Here is a 17,379-nt window from a genome sequence, read left to right on the forward strand (position 1 = left end):
ACAACCACCTAAGAATATCATATTTCTTCAGATATTTTGTAAAACTCAGTGAACTGTGAGGTGACAATAAATTTAAATTATTCTTCATTAATCATAAATTATAGAAAATAAAAAGGGAGCAAACGGAAAACACTAAAAATAAAAGTGCCTGAAAGAATTAATACAGATGCCATAGAAAAAAACACTTTTTTTGTTTCCTGAATAAACTCTTAATAGATATTTAATCATTTTATTTATCAAGGGACCCCAGAGAGCAAACATAAATGTTATCATTATGTGCAAGGAGCTTTATGGTGGAGAAATTATTATTCAGTTTTAATGTGACAATAAAAACAGTTAAAGAATCATTGACTAACAATTCATTGACTTACAATTTTCTATGATCTAATTTTAGCCAGAATTTGTCATTGCTTTCACAAAGATTCACTGCCACTTTATTGCTAATATTATTATTTTTTAAAGATTCAAATGGGACACAAAGAAGACGAAATGACCAGAAATTTAAGACAAACCCAAATTCACACCCATTTCCAGAGAACTAACTTGGGACTAAAAGTTTATTTTGTTAATTGACTATTAAAATCTCAGATATAATATCCTGTTTATTTTGGTTTTGCTGACAAGTTTCCTCAAAATAAATAAATAAATAAATGCCATTGTTACATCTGATGGTTAGCTATTTCGATGTACACACTCAGCTCATTATATTTATGAAATGTGTTTTTACTTATTATATATTTTCAAACTGTTTTGGGGTTGCTGTGGTTATTAATTTGTTGTTATTTGCTGCCACCTGGTGGTCACGCGGTGTAACTTTATTTTTTTATTCACTAACTAGGAATCCAATCCAAACACTCATAAAAAAATCAAACAGCGATACTGAAATAGTTTTAGACCTAATGACCATAAATAATTCTTTTAATTTAATTCAATTTTTCATTCTAATTCAGGACAGATTTTAGTTACAGAAAACACACCTTAACAAAATCCACCAGACTAGATAATATACGAATGTTTAATAATTGTCTAATTAATTTGTGGCTTTGTTTTGTAGCCAGACAGGATATCATTTTCAGGATCCTACTTTTTATTGATATGCACAAATTTAAATTTAAATTTCACTGAAACAGTAGTTAAATCTTCAACATACGTACATCTATCCAATGTCACTTGAAAGATTTTCAATCAATTTTCATAAAAATCTTAATGCTGATTTTTGGAATGTCTCTTGAAAGCAAAGTTGATCTGAATTTGTTAATTAAGTATTTCTGCACATGCAATATAAAATATACAGTATGTACACTGGTCGGTGCTGCTTTTGTGTATTGTCTTGTATTTTTTTGTTTGCACTGTCTTTTTGTCCTGCACTGTCTTTTTTGTCCTGCACTGTCTTTTGTCCTGCACTGTCTTTTTGTCTTTGTCTTGCACTGTCTTTTACCTTGCACTGTCTTTTGTCTTTTGTTCTGCATTATCTTTTGTCCTGCACTGTCTTTTGTCCTGCACTGTCTTTTTGTCTTTTGTCCTGCACTGTCTTTTGTCCTGCACTGTCTTTTTGTCTTTTGACCTGCACTGTCTTTTTGTCTTTTGTCCTGCACTGTCTTTTGTCCTGCACTGTTTTTTTTGTCTTTTGACCTGCACTGTTTTTTTGTCTTTTGACCTGTACTGTCTTTTGTCCTGCACTCTCTTTTTGTCTTTTGTCCTGCACTGTTTTTTTTGTCTTTTGTCCTGCACTGTTTTTTTGTCTTTTGACCTGCACTGTCTTGTCCTGCACTGTCTTTTTGTCTTTTGTCCTGCACTGTCTTTTTATTTTTTTGTTCTGCACTGTCTTTTTATATTTCGTCCTGTACTGTCTTGCTATTCCCTGTCCTGCACTGTCTTTTTGTCTTTCTGTCTTGTCCTGCACTGTTTGCACCAGGTTACACAGATGCACTTTACGTGTCTAGGACTAACTTACTTAAGTCTTTAGCTCTGTCTTGTTCTATGTAGCATGGTGCTATATATGGTTGAAATGAAAATTAAAGCTTCCTGACTCTTGACTTGACTTGACTTGAATATTATGGAGGTGTAATTAATAATCGCCACTAGAGGCGCTAAAACTGCAGATTATTAAAACGACGCATTCCTAAATTTTGATTAAACTGAACCGGTTTTCTCCAAGAACATTCATATTCTCTCTCTCTCTCTCTCTCTCTCTCTCTCTCTCTCTCTCTCTCTCACTCCCCCCCCCCACTAGGAAATAACCTAAAAGTTAAAAAATAAAAATAAAACACACACACAGAGTTCTCATTTCTTAGTGGAATAGAAATCAATAAGTGGAGATATAATCAAGTTGATGCCTGAATGTTATAATTCAGAAGTCAGTACTGCCCATGGTGAGTAGTTTTGCTGCTACGCATGTTCATTTATTTCATACTTACTGCCATTGTAGAAGTTTAGGTGTTCTCCCAATGCTTGTGTGGGTTTCCTCTGGGTTTTCTCCCATTGAGTTTCCTCCCATTGACCAAAAGTGTAGATTTTTGGGTGCATGTGTGTTGCCCTTTGCTGAATTCCCCTTCTTGCACCCGCTGCAACTAGGGGAAAAAAAAACATATGAATAAAACGATATAACATCCGATTTCTATCCTTCAGTCTGATGAACATGAGTCAGACTAAAGAACATTCATCCTCAAGGTCACTTTAGAAGGTCACCAGCTTCTGTTGTTTCCTTTGCACCCGTTCAAGATGTTAAAAACAATATAAAACAAATATTTGATTCCTTATAAACGTGTGCAAATGTATAAATACAATACACTTATAAATGCTGTCATTTTCAAGCACTTCTTCAACAGCAAAAGACTTTACTGAGTTTTTTTTGTGCAGTAAATTCTGTCAAATCTTGACAACACTATGACTGAATTTGAAATGGTTTCAAATTAAACAGTGTTAAAGTCACTTAAAGCTTGCTGATGGACAGAATGTGCTTTTTTTTTCCTGTATCTGTGAATTTAAATGAGTTAGAAAGAGAACTGAGTGTTTTTATTACACTAGATCAGTCATAATTATACCAGTGACCTGTTATAGAGGGATGCCAGAAAACTAAATTAAGCACCAAAGTAGATCAATAAACATTTGTAGACGCATTCAGCTATGATTATCAAATATTTTTTTATTCAAACCTTTACTGTGCTTCATTCCAGAAATGTTTTCGAAAAAAACAAAAAAAAAAAAACAAAAAAAAAAACCATTTTGCGTCAAGTAGGTTATAGGACTTTTATTGTGTCGAAATGTGACCCGGAAATAGAAAAGTATGATTTCCAATGCGGTTAAAAATATCGTTCTATTTTCAATATAATTTGCACTAAAAAAGGTTCAAGATATAAATCCTGTGAGAAAACCGACGTTAGTTTATTTTATTTTCGACGCAAAATTAATCTCAGTTGGATGTATTTCTGTGAGAAGTTAAGTTAGCTGTTAGCTATTAGCTTGTTAGCTGTTAGCTATTAGCTTGTTAGCTGTTAGCTATTAGCTTGTTAGCTGTTAGCTAGTGCAGAGATGAAGACAGTGCTGATGGTGGCTGAAAAGCCCTCTCTGGCTCAGTCCATCGCCAAAATCCTTTCTAAAGGTGGGTGAGAGAAAAAAAAAAACCTGAAGAAAAAAAGCTGATAAATGAACATATTTTTTTTTTTTTTTTTTACAACTATACTCATTATATTAGTGCTTACAGTAAAGGTAAGTATTACTGGTTTTATACAGAGCTGGTTGGTGTAAATGTGCTAGCAGGATTTAAAGACCTTATTGTGTTTGAAGCTAAAACTAAGTTAAAATAAAGGTTCAACTTTACAGAATATTTTTGTGAAACTAAGAACAAAAGCTCTACAAGTGGTCGTTATTATAAACTTCACTACATCAGGATTGTAGTAGCTGAGGCTGATTTCTTTCTAGCACAGAATGTTGATTCATCCTCAGCATTTCTTTAAGTAAAATGAGTTAAAATAACACACACACACATGTACACAAATATATACACACACGCTCACACAAAAACACACATATATACACACACACACACACATATACATATACTGTACATACATACACATGAATACATACATACATTCACACACACACACACACACCTGAATTGTAATGATCATATCTGCGCCGATGAAACATTGAAGCAGGAATACGTTAACTCACTTTATGGTGCCGTACAGTATGTATACACCTGACCATCAAGCCCTAGAACTTCGTTATAGTGAGAAAACATCGGGTTCTAGTTTTAACCCCAAAGCTGTTTAGTGGAGTCGAGTCAGAGTCAGAGCTCTGTGCAGAACATTCAAGTTATTCCACTCCAGCCTTAACGCAGTACGTCTTCACGGAGCTCTGTGGTGCAGATTAGGGAGAAATTGCGACATTTAGGAAATACTGCGTTTATTTTGTTGCACTTTTGCGCTATAACATATGTGGGTTTTGAGGAGTCGACTACTTTCTTTCTATTTTGTTCCTTTCTTTCCTTTTTTCTTTCTTTTTATTTTAAATTTGCCAGTAATAGAACATTGATATTTTTTTTAATTAGAAATAATAAAAATAATACAGAATTCACGTTAACATCACATTTTCTTACGTTCGTCGTGCAATTTGATGGAATTGCTTAAATTTTTAGACTTTTGAAAAACATTTTATTAACATGGGAACTTCTCACTCTCATGTGCATGTCAAACATTATTACATATAGAAGCTTTAAAAAAAATCTATAGACAAAGTTAATTTTATTTTTCATGCTTTATTATTCATGAATATTCTGACAAGCTTTCAGGATATCACTGACAGACACTACATGAGTATTACGGCTGACCAATAGGCTTTTTTGATCAATAGGACGACGGCTTTCTAATAATAAAATAAAAGCCTATCAGGTGAAGTTTAGATCCGTCGCGCTGTTGCACATAAACAGGCGATGTTAACCGACTCAAACTCCAGGGAGTGGTGAAGGCATCCCGGGTTTCTCCTGAGCACTGGGATTTTGATGGAGATCGGGATGCTCTCCACACTGAGGTTGCTGTCCACGCCGTTACAGGTGTGTTTCGCGAGGCACACGGCTTCATGGATGACCTGCGGCACACGGTCCATATCGATCCTCTCGCTGAAGATAAGAGAAAAAACCTGATTAGTCTGTAAGTTGCCTGAAAGCTGCATGGGCACGTGCGTGCGACATGATGTCGTATATTAACAGACACGGAGATGGTACACATTAGCAGAGAATCACTTAATACATCTGAATTATTTCAATAATAATAATATCTATAACGTGCTTATGGCTGGTGTTTTCCTCTAACTGAGCCTGAGCCGATTCTGTTGCTCTACTCACACATAGTTCCATGCTGCCAGGCTGCGCTCGTTTAGGTGTCTGGGCAGGTCGCTCACTTGGCTGTAGAAACTGGATAATGTGGGGATGCAGGAAGGAGAGATCGCCTCGTCCACAGAGCAACCCACAGCGGGGCTGCACAGACTCGGTGCCAACATCAGCAGGGTCAGAGTGAGGAGAATCAAGAGCTGAGAGAGACAGAAAGAGAGAGAGAGGGACAGAGAGAATGGAGGGGAGTAAGAAAGAGAGAGAAATAGTGGGATGGAGAGAGTGGAGGGGATGTAAGAGAGAGAGAAATAGAGGGACGGAGAGAGTGGAGGGGGAAGTAAGAGTGAGAGAGAGGGACGGAGAGAGTGGAGGGGAGTAAGAGAGAGAAATATAGGGATGGAGAGAGTGGAGGGGGAAGTGAGAGAGAGAGAAATATAGGGATGGAGAGAGTGGAGGGGGAAGTGAGAGAGAGAGAGAGAGAGAGAGAGAGAGAGAGAGAGAGAGCGGTTGGGGAAGTGAGAGATAAATAGAGGGATGGAGAGAGTGGAGGGGGAAGTGAGAGAGACAAATGGAGGGATGGAGAGAGTGGAGGGGGAAGTGAGAGAGAGACAAATGGAGGGATGGAGAGAGTGGAGTGGGAAGTGAGAGGGAGAGAGAGAGCGGTTGGGGAAGTGAGAGAGAGAAATAGAGGGATGGAGAGAGTGGAGGGGGAAGTGAGAGAGACAAATGGAGGGATGGAGAGAGTGGAGGGGGAAGTGAGAGAGAGACAAATGGAGGGATGGAGAGAGTGGAGGGGGAAGTGAGAGAGAGACAAATGGAGGGATGGAGAGAGTGGAGGGGGAAGTGAGAGAGAGACAAATGGAGGGATGGAGAGAGTGGAGGGGGAAGTGAGAGAGACAAATGGAGGGATGGCGAGAGAGACACTGAGAATGAATCACACAGGTTTCCTTTCATGCAGAATTGAATTTACTAACGTTGCATGTGTCCATGTGTAGGATTAAGTCAAATGAGTTTTTTTAAACAACTATAAAACAGAAAAATTATAATAAAAATATTTCCTAGTAAATAATATTATATTTATAAATATATTTTGTACAAAATATAGCAGTATTCTTGACAAAATGCAAACAGTACTTAAAAAAAAAAAAGAAAGTTAAACAGGTATTAATAAAATCTAAGCAGATGAGAAGAGTCTGAACGATGATATTGATGATGGTCAGAATAACAATTTAGGTGAAAGTGATTAAAAAAAATTATTCTTTACATTTATAAATCTAAAATGTAAAAAATTCTTTAAGAAAAAAATTCTAATTTTTAAATGCTTTACATATGAAAGATTAAGAGACTTTTAAAATGCCGTAAACGCAGTCCTGGTTTTCCTGATCTGCAGAGAAGCGTCAGAAAATCCTGAAATCCGTCTCAAAGTTTTCTGCCTGCATTCAAGAGGAAAGCTCGAGTTAATACTGAGACTTTTACCTGTTGCATGATGTTCTGTAGAGGAGATGTAAGAAAGATGCCGTTGACTCTCTAAGGTTCCTGGCTTGAGCGCTTGAGCTTCCTTTTTATGTTGTCTGTCCTGAATAGGACCCACCTGAGGACCTGAGGTAACCCAGGGGAGGCAGGGATGATGCTCATGTCACTTACTGTCCCTCATTATGCAAACGAGAAGCTCGTCCTTGACTGAGACGTAGCAAAAGAACATTTAACCAGTAACCACTAGTCAGCGTCATCCACCGCTTTGAGATTAGACTGATGGAGTGAGTGATGGGGAAGGGGATGGTGGAGGATAGATATTGTATGAATGATTATAGATTGTCAATTACAAGAAGTTCTTGTAATCATAAAAAAAAAAAAATATGGACTATAAACTAACTACAAATACTTAAAGACCCGAGTGTCTACGTTCTTCTGAGTGATTAACCACCACCACTGTGGAGTGCAACATGATGACGACATCGGGTGATGAACTTGGGCACAAAACAGGCGCACGTTCAGTTTTTGGGCTTCCAGAAAGACGAGTTCAACAGAATTTGCCATCATTTCAGGACGGGTGTCTTGAGATGACCCTAGGTTTTCAGTTCACCATAAAATCTACAGAAAATTGATTCATAATTCCAATAGTTTAAATGAAAATGCTTGAAATGCAGACAAATGAGCGTACGTTGTTCGTATTGTGTTTAACAGGCAGCTGTTCGAGCCGTAAAGGTCTGAACGGAGCATGCTCGGTGCACGAGTACACGGGATCCTTTGTGGGCCAAAACGTGCGCTTTAAGATGACATCAGTTTGCGGTCATGTCATGAGTCTGGATTTCACAGGCAAGTCTTTTATCTTTGTATATTAATAATAGTGATTTTAAGAAGAAGAAAAAAAGAATCAACCCAATTCTTCAAAAAGTTTATCATGCGTTTGTAGCAGCATTTTAATCCGTGCATCGTCGTCATGGAGAAACGTCCACATAGTGCGGCTTATATCAAATAACTAGACTCAAGACTTCAGACTTCATGAGATCTTCATCTGTACACTATCTATAATAGGAAAATACAATAACTGGGATAAAGTGGATCCTGCTGAGCTCTTCAGTAAAGCACCGACTGAGAAGAAAGAAGCCAACCCTAAACTCAGCATGGTCAAATTTCTGCAGGTGCCTCCTTCTTTTCTTTATATATAAAAACAGACCCTGAAGTATTCACTGTACCGAGGAGTGTTATATTTTTTTTTGGTTATATTTCCTTTATTCATTTCTAGGTTGAAGCTAAAGGTTGTGACTATGTTGTGTTGTGGCTGGATTGTGATAAAGAAGGAGAGAACATCTGTTTTGAGGTCTGTCTCAGTAAAATTAATGAGAATCGCATTCGTTATGTAGCAAACGAGTCAAAAAGTACACATCGATTTTTTTATTTTTATTTTTTTCGTGACGTAGGTCTTGGATGCCATCCGGCCGGTGATGAATAAGCCTTACAGTAACGAGCGCACTGTGTACCGAGCCAAGTTCAGCTCCATCACAGACACAGACATCTGTAATGCTATGAACCGGCTGGGAGAACCCAATAAGAACGAGGCTCTGTCTGTGGACGCACGGCAGGAACTGGACCTTCGGATTGGCTGTGCTTTCACACGGTACACATTCGTACACCGAGTTTTTTTATGCTTTGTTGTAAGTCAGTAATATGGTCCATATATATATATATAACACACACTCTGTATGCATATATTTATACAAGTATTTACCATTTTTAACCTGTAAGGTCTAAACTTTAAGGTCTCTTTGATCAGTAAGCTGGTTATTTCTTCCTGTTGCTTGGTGTATATCTGAAAAATAAAGCCATCTTTTCCACTGACATATTAATTAAGGGTTCGTTTTGTTTTCATTTCTGCTTGTTATCAGATTTATTTTAATTCAATACTCGTTCTTATTCCACTCTAATTCCTTTATTCAGATTCCAAACAAAATATTTCCAGGGAAAATACGGGAACCTGGACTCCTCTCTGATCTCCTTCGGCCCATGCCAGACGCCGACGCTGGGCTTCTGCGTGGAGCGTCATGACAAGATCCAGTCCTTTAAACCTGAGACATACTGGGTCATCCAGGCCAAGGTCAGAGTCTAGATCATGGTTACCTGTAACAAGAACACACCGCATCAGTGATGGACAATTTCTTATTACTCATGAGTCGTTTTGTGTGTTTATTTTATTTGGGGTTTTTTTTTAAACACAGGTGTTTAAAGGCAAGGAGAGTCCGATCACTTTGGATTGGGATCGCGTTCGGGTGTTTGACCGAGAAATCGGACAGATGTTCGTCAACATGTCAAAGTCTGCAAGAGAAGCTCTGGTGTGTCCTCGGTTTCTTCACTGCCTTTGAATGAAAATGCTTTGAGCGTTTTGTTAAGACAAGCATCTTGTTTCTCAGGTTGAGTCGGTCAGTAAGAAAGAGAAAGCCAAGCAGAGACCTCTGGCCTTGAACACAGTGGAGATGTTAAGAGTGGCTAGTTCTGCTTTGGGTAAGGAGCCTCGTAAAGTAACACTACTTTCCAGCACAAAGGTATTTAAGCTGCAATATGTAACTATTTATAACTTAAGACTGAAACAGACAAGAAAAATTGTAAAACATTTTGCTGTAACGGTGCCATGAGTCAACAGGGACCTCGTCTTCATGTATACATTAAAACGTTATTCTGGCAGAAACCTGGACACACACGACCGCTTAATCTGTTATTATTTATTAAACGAATCAGATTCTTTAAGACTCACATAACCAACATACAGGCTGAGCATCTCTCAGATGATGATGTTACACATTTAGTGACGTTTGGACAAAATTTAAAGTAGATCAAGTTTGTTTGTTTTTCTTTTCCTAGAAATTGATTTCCATAGAGTTGCATGTCTTGGCTCTGTTAGCCAATTTAGTCTCTGTAGAATATTTCTTTCTCTTTCTCTTTTTCATTGCTTAAAAATATTAAGTTTACGATGCATGTATAGTATTTCCAAAGTGACATAAGCGCATCATTTTTTGTGAATTTTGTCTACTGACTCTTTAAACAGGAGTTATACCGTATATTTATATTAGCTTTACTACAGTTTCAAGCATGTATCTGTGTTTTTATGGTGTGTGTGTGTGTGTGTGTGTATAGGGATGGGTCCTCAGCACACCATGCAGGTAGCCGAGCGCTTGTACACACAGGGCTATATTAGTTACCCTCGAACTGAGACCACCCACTACCCTGAGAACTTTGACCTCAAGGCGACGCTAAGGCAGCAGGCCAACAACTCTTACTGGTCCGAGACGGTGAGACTTATCAAGCATAAAATTACCAAACTACAGTCATTACTGTCTACTAACAAAAGAATGATCGCATATGTATACTGTATATAAAGCGAAAAGAGTTTTATGATAAGCCCCATTGTTGATCAGTTTTGTCAGCAATGTTAATGTAATAACAGGTGAGAGCTCTTCTTGCTGAGGGCATCAATCGACCTAGGAAAGGTGCGGATGCAGGAGATCATCCTCCCATCACCCCTATGAGAGCTGCTACTGAGACCGAGCTGGGTACCAATCCACACCTACACTATACATACAGTATAACCATGTTATGGCAAGTGGAACAGATTTACTGTACAGGTATTAACACTGTGTTCTGCAGGCAGTGATGGGTGGCGTTTGTACGAGTACATCACACGTCACTTCATAGCCACAGTCAGTCATGACTGCAAGTATCTGCAGACTACTATCGCTTTCCAGATCAGTACTGAGGGATTCACCTGTACCGGGAAAACACTTATATCACCAGGTGTGTGAGATTTAGTAGTAGTATAATATTTACTTGTTGAGTTTTGAAAAGTTGAACACAGAATTGTACCAGCAACTTAATTGCTAATTAACTTCTATCTTCTCTGGTTTGACTTTATAATGATTAAATCTCTCCGTCTCTCTCTCTCTCTCTCTCTCTCTCTCTCTCTGTCTCTCTCTCTCTGCCTCTGTCTCTCTCTCTCTGTGTGTGTCTCTCTCTCTCTCTCTCTCTCTCTCTCTCTCTCTGTGTGTCTCTCTCTCTCTCTGACTCTCTCTCACGCTTTCTTTCTGTCTGTTTTTCTCTCATACTGGCCCCCTCTCTCTCTCTCTCTCTCTCTCTCTCTCTCTCTCTCTCTCTCTCTCTCTCTCTCTCTCTCTCTGTTTCTCTCTCATACTGCCCCCCCTTTTTCTGTTTTTCTTTTTTTCTCTGCCTCTGTCTCTCCCTCTCCCTCTCTGTGACTGTCTCTCTCTCTGCCTCTGTCTCTCCCTCTGTGACTGTCTCTCTCTCTGCCTCTGTCTCTCTCTCTTTGTGTGTGTCTCTCTCTCTCTCTCTCTCTCTCTCTCTCTCTCTCTCTTTCTTTCTCTCTCTCTCTCTGCCTCTGTCTATCTCTCTCTTTGTGTTTGTGTGTGTCTCTCTCTCTCTCTGTCTTTCTCTCTCTTTCTTTCTCTCTCTCTCTCTCTCTCTCTGTCTTTCTCTCTCTTTCTCTCTCTTTCTTTCTCTCTCTCTCTCTGTCTGTTTCTCTCTCATACGGCCCCCCCCCAGGTTTTACAGAGGTGATGCCATGGCAGGGTATTCCTCTCGAGGAGGCTTTACCATCCTGTGAGAAAGGAGACACATTTACAGTCGATGAGATTAAACTGCTGGAGAAGCAGACGAGCCCGCCCGACTACCTAACTGAGGCCGAGCTCATCACACTTATGGAGAAACACGGCATCGGTGAGAGACCAGGAAAAGACTGAACGGATAAAGATTTAGTTTTACAATAGACCTGCTGCTGTCATTGTATGCCAAGTTACTGAGATCACATCATTTCATTTTTCTGATGTTTGACGTGTGCATTAACTGAAGCTCTGGACCTGTTTTCATGCATTGTTTTAAATTCTTATGCAAATGAGTAGACGTCCATAGCATTTAATATGTTCCTAATAAAGTGGCCGGTGAGCGTCCTGAATCATTTGGAAAAGTATATTGATTTCTAACCGTGTTGTTTTTCTTCTTTTGTTCCTTTACAGGTACTGATGCTAGTATCCCCGTTCATATCAATAACATCTGTCAGAGGAATTACGTCACCGTGGAGAACGGACGCAAACTCAAACCCACCAATCTGGGAATAGTCCTGGTTCACGGCTACTACAAGATAGGTGAGGGACGGATGATGGGATGGTCTCATACCTATACATATACATCAAATATCAAGTGAAATTATCTGATGGGCAACTGTAACTAATGTTACTTATTATAAGATTATTATTATTATTATTAATTAAATATTATTAATCATCCTGTTTTCAGATCATCTTACGCATTTTAATTCACTTTAAAAAAATAATAATAATAATAATAATAATAATAATAATCCGTCACTTACGTAAAAATGTCTAGAAATATATTTGTTTATTATTATTGCCAGAAATACTAGATAAATTTGAATACTTTCAGATTTCTTTTTTTTACTTGCTAAGGTGCAATTATTTGAATTTTGAATAAGAAAATTAAAAAAAAAAATTCTAATAAATAAACAATTCTAATAAATTCTTGGAGATTCTTCGATGTCTGGATTTTCCTTTACTCTGTGTGTGTGTGTGGGCATGTGGTAGCCTAGTGGTTAAGGTGTTGGGCTACCAATTGGAAGGTTGTGAGTTCGATCCCAGGTCCACCAAGCTGCCACTGTTGGGGCCCCTGGGCAAGGCCCTTAACCCTCAATTGCTCAGCTGTATAAAAAAAAAGGAGATAATGTAAGTCACTCTGGATAAGGGTGTCTGCCAAATGCTGTAAATGTAAATGTGCCTGTGTGTGTGTTTTAGATGCGGAGTTGGTCTTGCCCACTATCCGCAGTGCAGTAGAGAAGCAACTGACTCTTATTGCTCTGGGCAAAGCGAACTTCCACCAAGTCTTGCAGCACACACTAGACATCTTCAAAAGGAAGTTCCACTACTTTGTCGATTCCATTGCAGGTAAGTGATTAAACTGGATTGCATCCCAAACGGATTAGGTTTTACATTATAGATAAGTAATAATGTCATTTAACTATCTAAATAATGCAGTGCTGCTTGTTTTGAACGCAGTGACAGGTTTGAGTCTATTGGTCCACTGATAACATCAGAGCCACATTCATACAAAAAGCTTGATTAATATCTACAATGCAGTGAATATATAGTCGCGTGTGTGTGTGTATGTATATATATATATATATATATATATGTCACGTCATCTCTAATATTAATTCTTAATCCTTTCCGTGTTGCTCAGGTATGGACGAGTTGATGGAGGTGTCCTTCTCCCCCATCGCTGCTTCAGGAAAGCCGTTCTCACGCTGTGGGAAGTGTCACCGCTTCATGAAGTATATTCAGGTCTGTACAGAGCCGCTAATGACTTATTTTAGCCATTTCTGGATTCAGCGAACTATTTTCTTCATATTATTAATTTGTCCATTTCTGTAGAACAGTGTATAGATACATGAGGGAAAAAAATCTGTAATTCAATTGAAAGATTTTAAAGTATATGGACAAAATTTTAGCGTCAAACTCAAACATTAACGTCAATCAGAGTTGTATTGTATTGTCACATAATATTATAAAGAGTGTATAATGATAATAAAGCTGAATAAATTCACATCAGTAATAAAAAGTGTTTTCTCTCTCTATCTCTATCTCTGAAAAATGAAGAAAGAATAAAGTTATTACTTCATCTGGGAAACTTTGAATCATCAGATAATAGATTTTTTTTTTTCCTCAGTAAATTTCTTATTATACTAAGATTATGTAAAGCGTTCACCGTACAAGTCTCTGTGAATTAGTTACTATAGAAACAGTAAGGTATGAGAGGGAGCGCATTTATATAAACCTATTGTTTCGAAAGAAAAAGAAAAGAATCTTTTATTTTTCACATGAACTTTACAGCGCATGGAAATTCTTCAGCGAAACCTCGGCTTGTTAGGAAGTCGGGGTCCGAGTTCAGAGTGCAGAGGAAGCCTGACGCTGACGAACCCTCGACCTTCTGATCAGTAATCCAGAGCCTTATACAGTGGTGACTCTGGCCAATCGGAATTGAGAATTGAACCAGGCAGTGGTTTATTAATTATGAATAAATATTTAATTATATTTTTATATTACCCAAATAAGATTGATCTATGTAGTGTGTGTATATATGTACATATATATACGCATGCTATATATGCAAGTAGACGCTATATTTTTTTTGATCACATGATTAATGTCGAGCGTTTAATCAGGATGACGTTACACAGCTTTCTGCTTCCATTGATGAGCCTCTGAATGACCTTCAGCAGTGGAAATGAATGATGCATGGACGTTTTTTGAACTTTCCAACTACAGTCTCACTCTGACACGAATAAACACACGCACTACATCTCTATTTTTATTTTTAAACTCATAAATTAATCATAAATGCTCCTCAGTCTTCTCTTTACATGTATTAAAAAGATGTTTAATGATTTAATTTGCCTCCTAAGTGCCGCACTCGACTGAGTGACGTTAAACTCAGACACGGACGTTAGACATAATCGCAGAGCATTGACGTCACTGGGGACCTTTTAAAATCGATGACCTTATTAATTCAGTTATTTAGTTTTACTTTTTGTCAAATCATGCCGGAATGATGAACATTTGAGTCCTAAAGTCTAGTGTCCTGAAGTATAAAGTATTAAAGTGATGGTAATATTTTTAAATAAATAAATAATTTTGAATACTTTGAATAACCAACAAAAACATGGACATAAATATTTTAATATTGTTATTACAATAAATAAATCCAGTATAATAATGCAGTAGATTGTGCCTGCGTATTCTTACTAATCTTTACTAATGTTCCGTATGTAGGCAGTTCAGCATGTGATGTGTGTTTTTGTCCCAGGCCAAGCCGAGCCGTCTGCACTGTTCACACTGTGATGAGACGTACAGTCTGCCCCAGAATGGAGCCATCAAACTCTACAAGGAGCTCAGGTGTCCTCTGGACGAGTTCGAGCTGGTGCTGTGGACATCGGGCTCCCGTGGGAAGAGCTACCCTCTGTGTCCCTACTGCTTCGGCAACCCTCCCTTCAGAGACATGAAGAAAGGTAATGAAAAGTTACAAATTCAAAATACACTATATTGCCAAAAGTTGTAATTAAATTCAGGTCTAATCACTTCCATGGCCACAGGTGTATAAAATCGAGCTCCTAGGCATGCAAACTGCTTCTACAAACATTTTAAACGAATGGGTTTCTCCCAGGAGCTCAGTGAATTCAAGCATGGTACCGTGATAGCTTGTCATCTGTGCAATATGTACATTTGTGAGATTTCCTGCTACAAAATGTTCCAAGGTGAACTGTTAGTGGTAATATAACAAAGTGGAAGCAATTGGAAACAACAGAAACTCGGCCACAAAGTAGTAGGCCACGTCGAACCGCAGAGCTGGGTCAGCGCGTGCTGAGGGGCAGGGTGCACAAAAGTCACCAACTTTCTGCAGAATCATTAACTACAGACATCCAAACTTCGTGTGGCCTTCAGATTAGCTCAAGAACAGTGAGTAGAGAGATCCATGGGATGGGTTTCCATGGTCGAGTAACTGCATCCAAACCTTTCATCACAGAGTGCAATGCAGTGGTGTAAAGCAGACTGCCACTGGACCCTAGATTAGTGGATTGACGACTCTCTGTCTGGCAATCCAATAGACGAGTCTGGGTTTAGCGGTTGCAAGGAGAAGGGTACTTATCTGACTGCATTGTGCCAAGACATTTTTTACAATGTCATGCTCTCAACTTTGTTGGAATAGTTTAGGGATGGCCACTTCCTTGTACCTACATGACTGCGCACCAGTGCACAAAGCAAGGTCCATAAAGACAAGGATAAGAGAGTTCGGTGTAGAGGAACTTGGCTGGCCGGCACAGAGTCCTGACATCAACCAGATAGAACACCTTTGGGATAAATTAGAGTTGAGACTGTGAGCACGCCTTCTCATCCAACATCAGTCCTGACCTCACAAATGCGATTCTAGAGGAATGGTCAAAAATTCCCATAAAACACACTCCTAAACCTTGTGGAAAGCCTCCCCAGAAGAACTGATGCTGTTATAGCTCCAAAGGGTCGACCAACTCCATATTAAACCCTCCGTGTAACGGCAGACGTCCCAAAACTTTGGCCAGTACAGTGTATATACACAACGGGCTTATTGAAACATGAAGCTAACTCAGGGCTGTTTCTGTAAAGTAGTCAGTGATTTAATGTTTTAATTTAGAGCTGTTACAGTGTAATACAAGATGCTGTTCACTGATGTTCAAACAGTTTACTTCTATCTGGAAATGTGTGTTGGTTTTATTAAGTAGAAGGCTTTATACCTTACTGGGACTGCCACTTTTCCTTTAATGAGACTGACAGGAAAATAAGCCAAACCTCCTTCACTGTGCCTGAGAGACACTGAGGTCATACCACGAAGGCCGCACCTCCATCAGCGAGACTTACAGACACTAACATCATGGCTCTTACTGGGTCTGACAGAAGGAAAAAAAATTTATACATATTACTTTACTCATCAGATGATTTTAACAAGAAACGGCAACATACTTTGTCTCTCTCTTCTCCTTGTCCTGCAGGTATGGGCTGTAACGAGTGCACCCACCCTTCCTGTCCACACTCTCTCAACTCGCTCGGCATTGGTCAGTGTGTGGAGTGTGAGACAGGCGTGCTTGTCTTCGACCCCAACTCTGGCCCTAAATGGCGCATGGCCTGCAACAAGTGCAGTGTGGTGGTACATTTCTTTGAGCAAGCCCATAAGGTACAAGTTTCTCAGGAGAGCTGCGAGTCGTGTGATGCTTCTCTGGTCATGGTAGACTTCCATAAAGCACGCTCGCCTCTAGCCGACGGAGAGACTCAACACACCGGCTGTGTTTTTTGCGATCCCATTTTCCAGGATTTTGTTGAGCTCAAGCATGCAACCATGCGGCATCCTATGCACAGAGGAGGCGGGGCTCGGAGGGGAAGGGGGAGGGGCAGAGGGAGGAGGCCTGGAGGACGGGGCAATCCTAAAAAACCCAAAGACAAAATGGCTGCCCTGGCTGCATACTTTGTATAAAAATGTACGTATAGCGTATTACAGGCAAATGTGGAAGTTGTTCTGAGGACGGGGAACTTGAAAAAAGTAAATAAAGTTTTAGTTACACTTGGTTGATGATCTGTGAGCTTTATTTCTCATGGAGCTTTTTTGCTGATAAATTGAAAGGAGTTCAATGGAATACACTGTTTTTTTTTGTTGTTTTTTTTTCCAAACAAATGTCTATCCACCAATTCTGTAGTGTATAAGAGATTATCACGGAAATGAACGTATATACTTAACTTTTAAGTAAGAATTTTCTCATTTTGTTTTCTCAGTCAAAATCCTTGTGCTTCTCACACATCCACTACAGATGTGGTAGATATAGATGAGTCCCACATGAACAGAAATTACATAGAAATATCTTAATATTCCACAAATATAATATACAGTTTTCTGAAGCATTTCTCAAACATCGGAGACCCTACCTTTAATTATAATAACTACATATTAAA

General features: G+C 38.8%; 1 protein-coding gene across 2 annotated transcripts; it reads left to right on the plus strand.

The window, feature by feature from the left end:
• Positions 1 to 3,266: 3,266 nt before the first annotated feature.
• On the plus strand, positions 3,267 to 16,997 carry top3b (DNA topoisomerase III beta). 2 transcript variants are annotated; one of them, XM_060883798.1, is made up of 18 exons: positions 3,267 to 3,457; positions 3,510 to 3,601; positions 7,517 to 7,648; positions 7,868 to 7,974; positions 8,079 to 8,153; positions 8,254 to 8,450; positions 8,771 to 8,927; positions 9,049 to 9,162; positions 9,241 to 9,331; positions 9,962 to 10,116; positions 10,272 to 10,377; positions 10,472 to 10,618; positions 11,381 to 11,554; positions 11,851 to 11,979; positions 12,643 to 12,792; positions 13,088 to 13,188; positions 14,711 to 14,912; positions 16,428 to 16,997. In XM_060883798.1, the coding sequence occupies exons 2-18, from the start codon at positions 3,532 to 3,534 to the stop codon at positions 16,904 to 16,906; spliced, it is 2,586 nt and encodes an 861-aa protein (XP_060739781.1). In that variant the 5' UTR covers positions 3,267 to 3,457; positions 3,510 to 3,531; the 3' UTR covers positions 16,907 to 16,997. The 2 variants fall into 2 exon arrangements, with proteins under 2 accessions (XP_060739781.1, XP_060739782.1); XM_060883799.1 differs by lacking the exon at positions 3,267 to 3,457 and adding an exon at positions 3,465 to 3,479.
• The last annotated feature ends 382 nt before the right edge of the window (positions 16,998 to 17,379 follow it).

Source organism: Tachysurus vachellii, chromosome 12 (assembly GCF_030014155.1).
Source record: "Tachysurus vachellii isolate PV-2020 chromosome 12, HZAU_Pvac_v1, whole genome shotgun sequence".
In the NCBI taxonomy this organism is placed as follows: Eukaryota; Metazoa; Chordata; class Actinopteri; order Siluriformes; family Bagridae; genus Tachysurus; species Tachysurus vachellii.

Bases quoted from the DNA above. Each gene is read 5' to 3' on its own strand.
- top3b (XM_060883798.1), top strand. From the start codon at position 3,532: ATGAAGACAGTGCTGATGGTGGCTGAAAAGCCCTCTCTGGCTCAGTCC. The intron at 9,163-9,240 runs GTGTGTCCTCGG...CTTGTTTCTCAG, and splicing joins AGTCTGCAAGAGAAGCTCTG to GTTGAGTCGGTCAGTAAGAA. The intron at 13,189-14,710 runs GTCTGTACAGAG...TTTTTGTCCCAG, and splicing joins GCTTCATGAAGTATATTCAG to GCCAAGCCGAGCCGTCTGCA.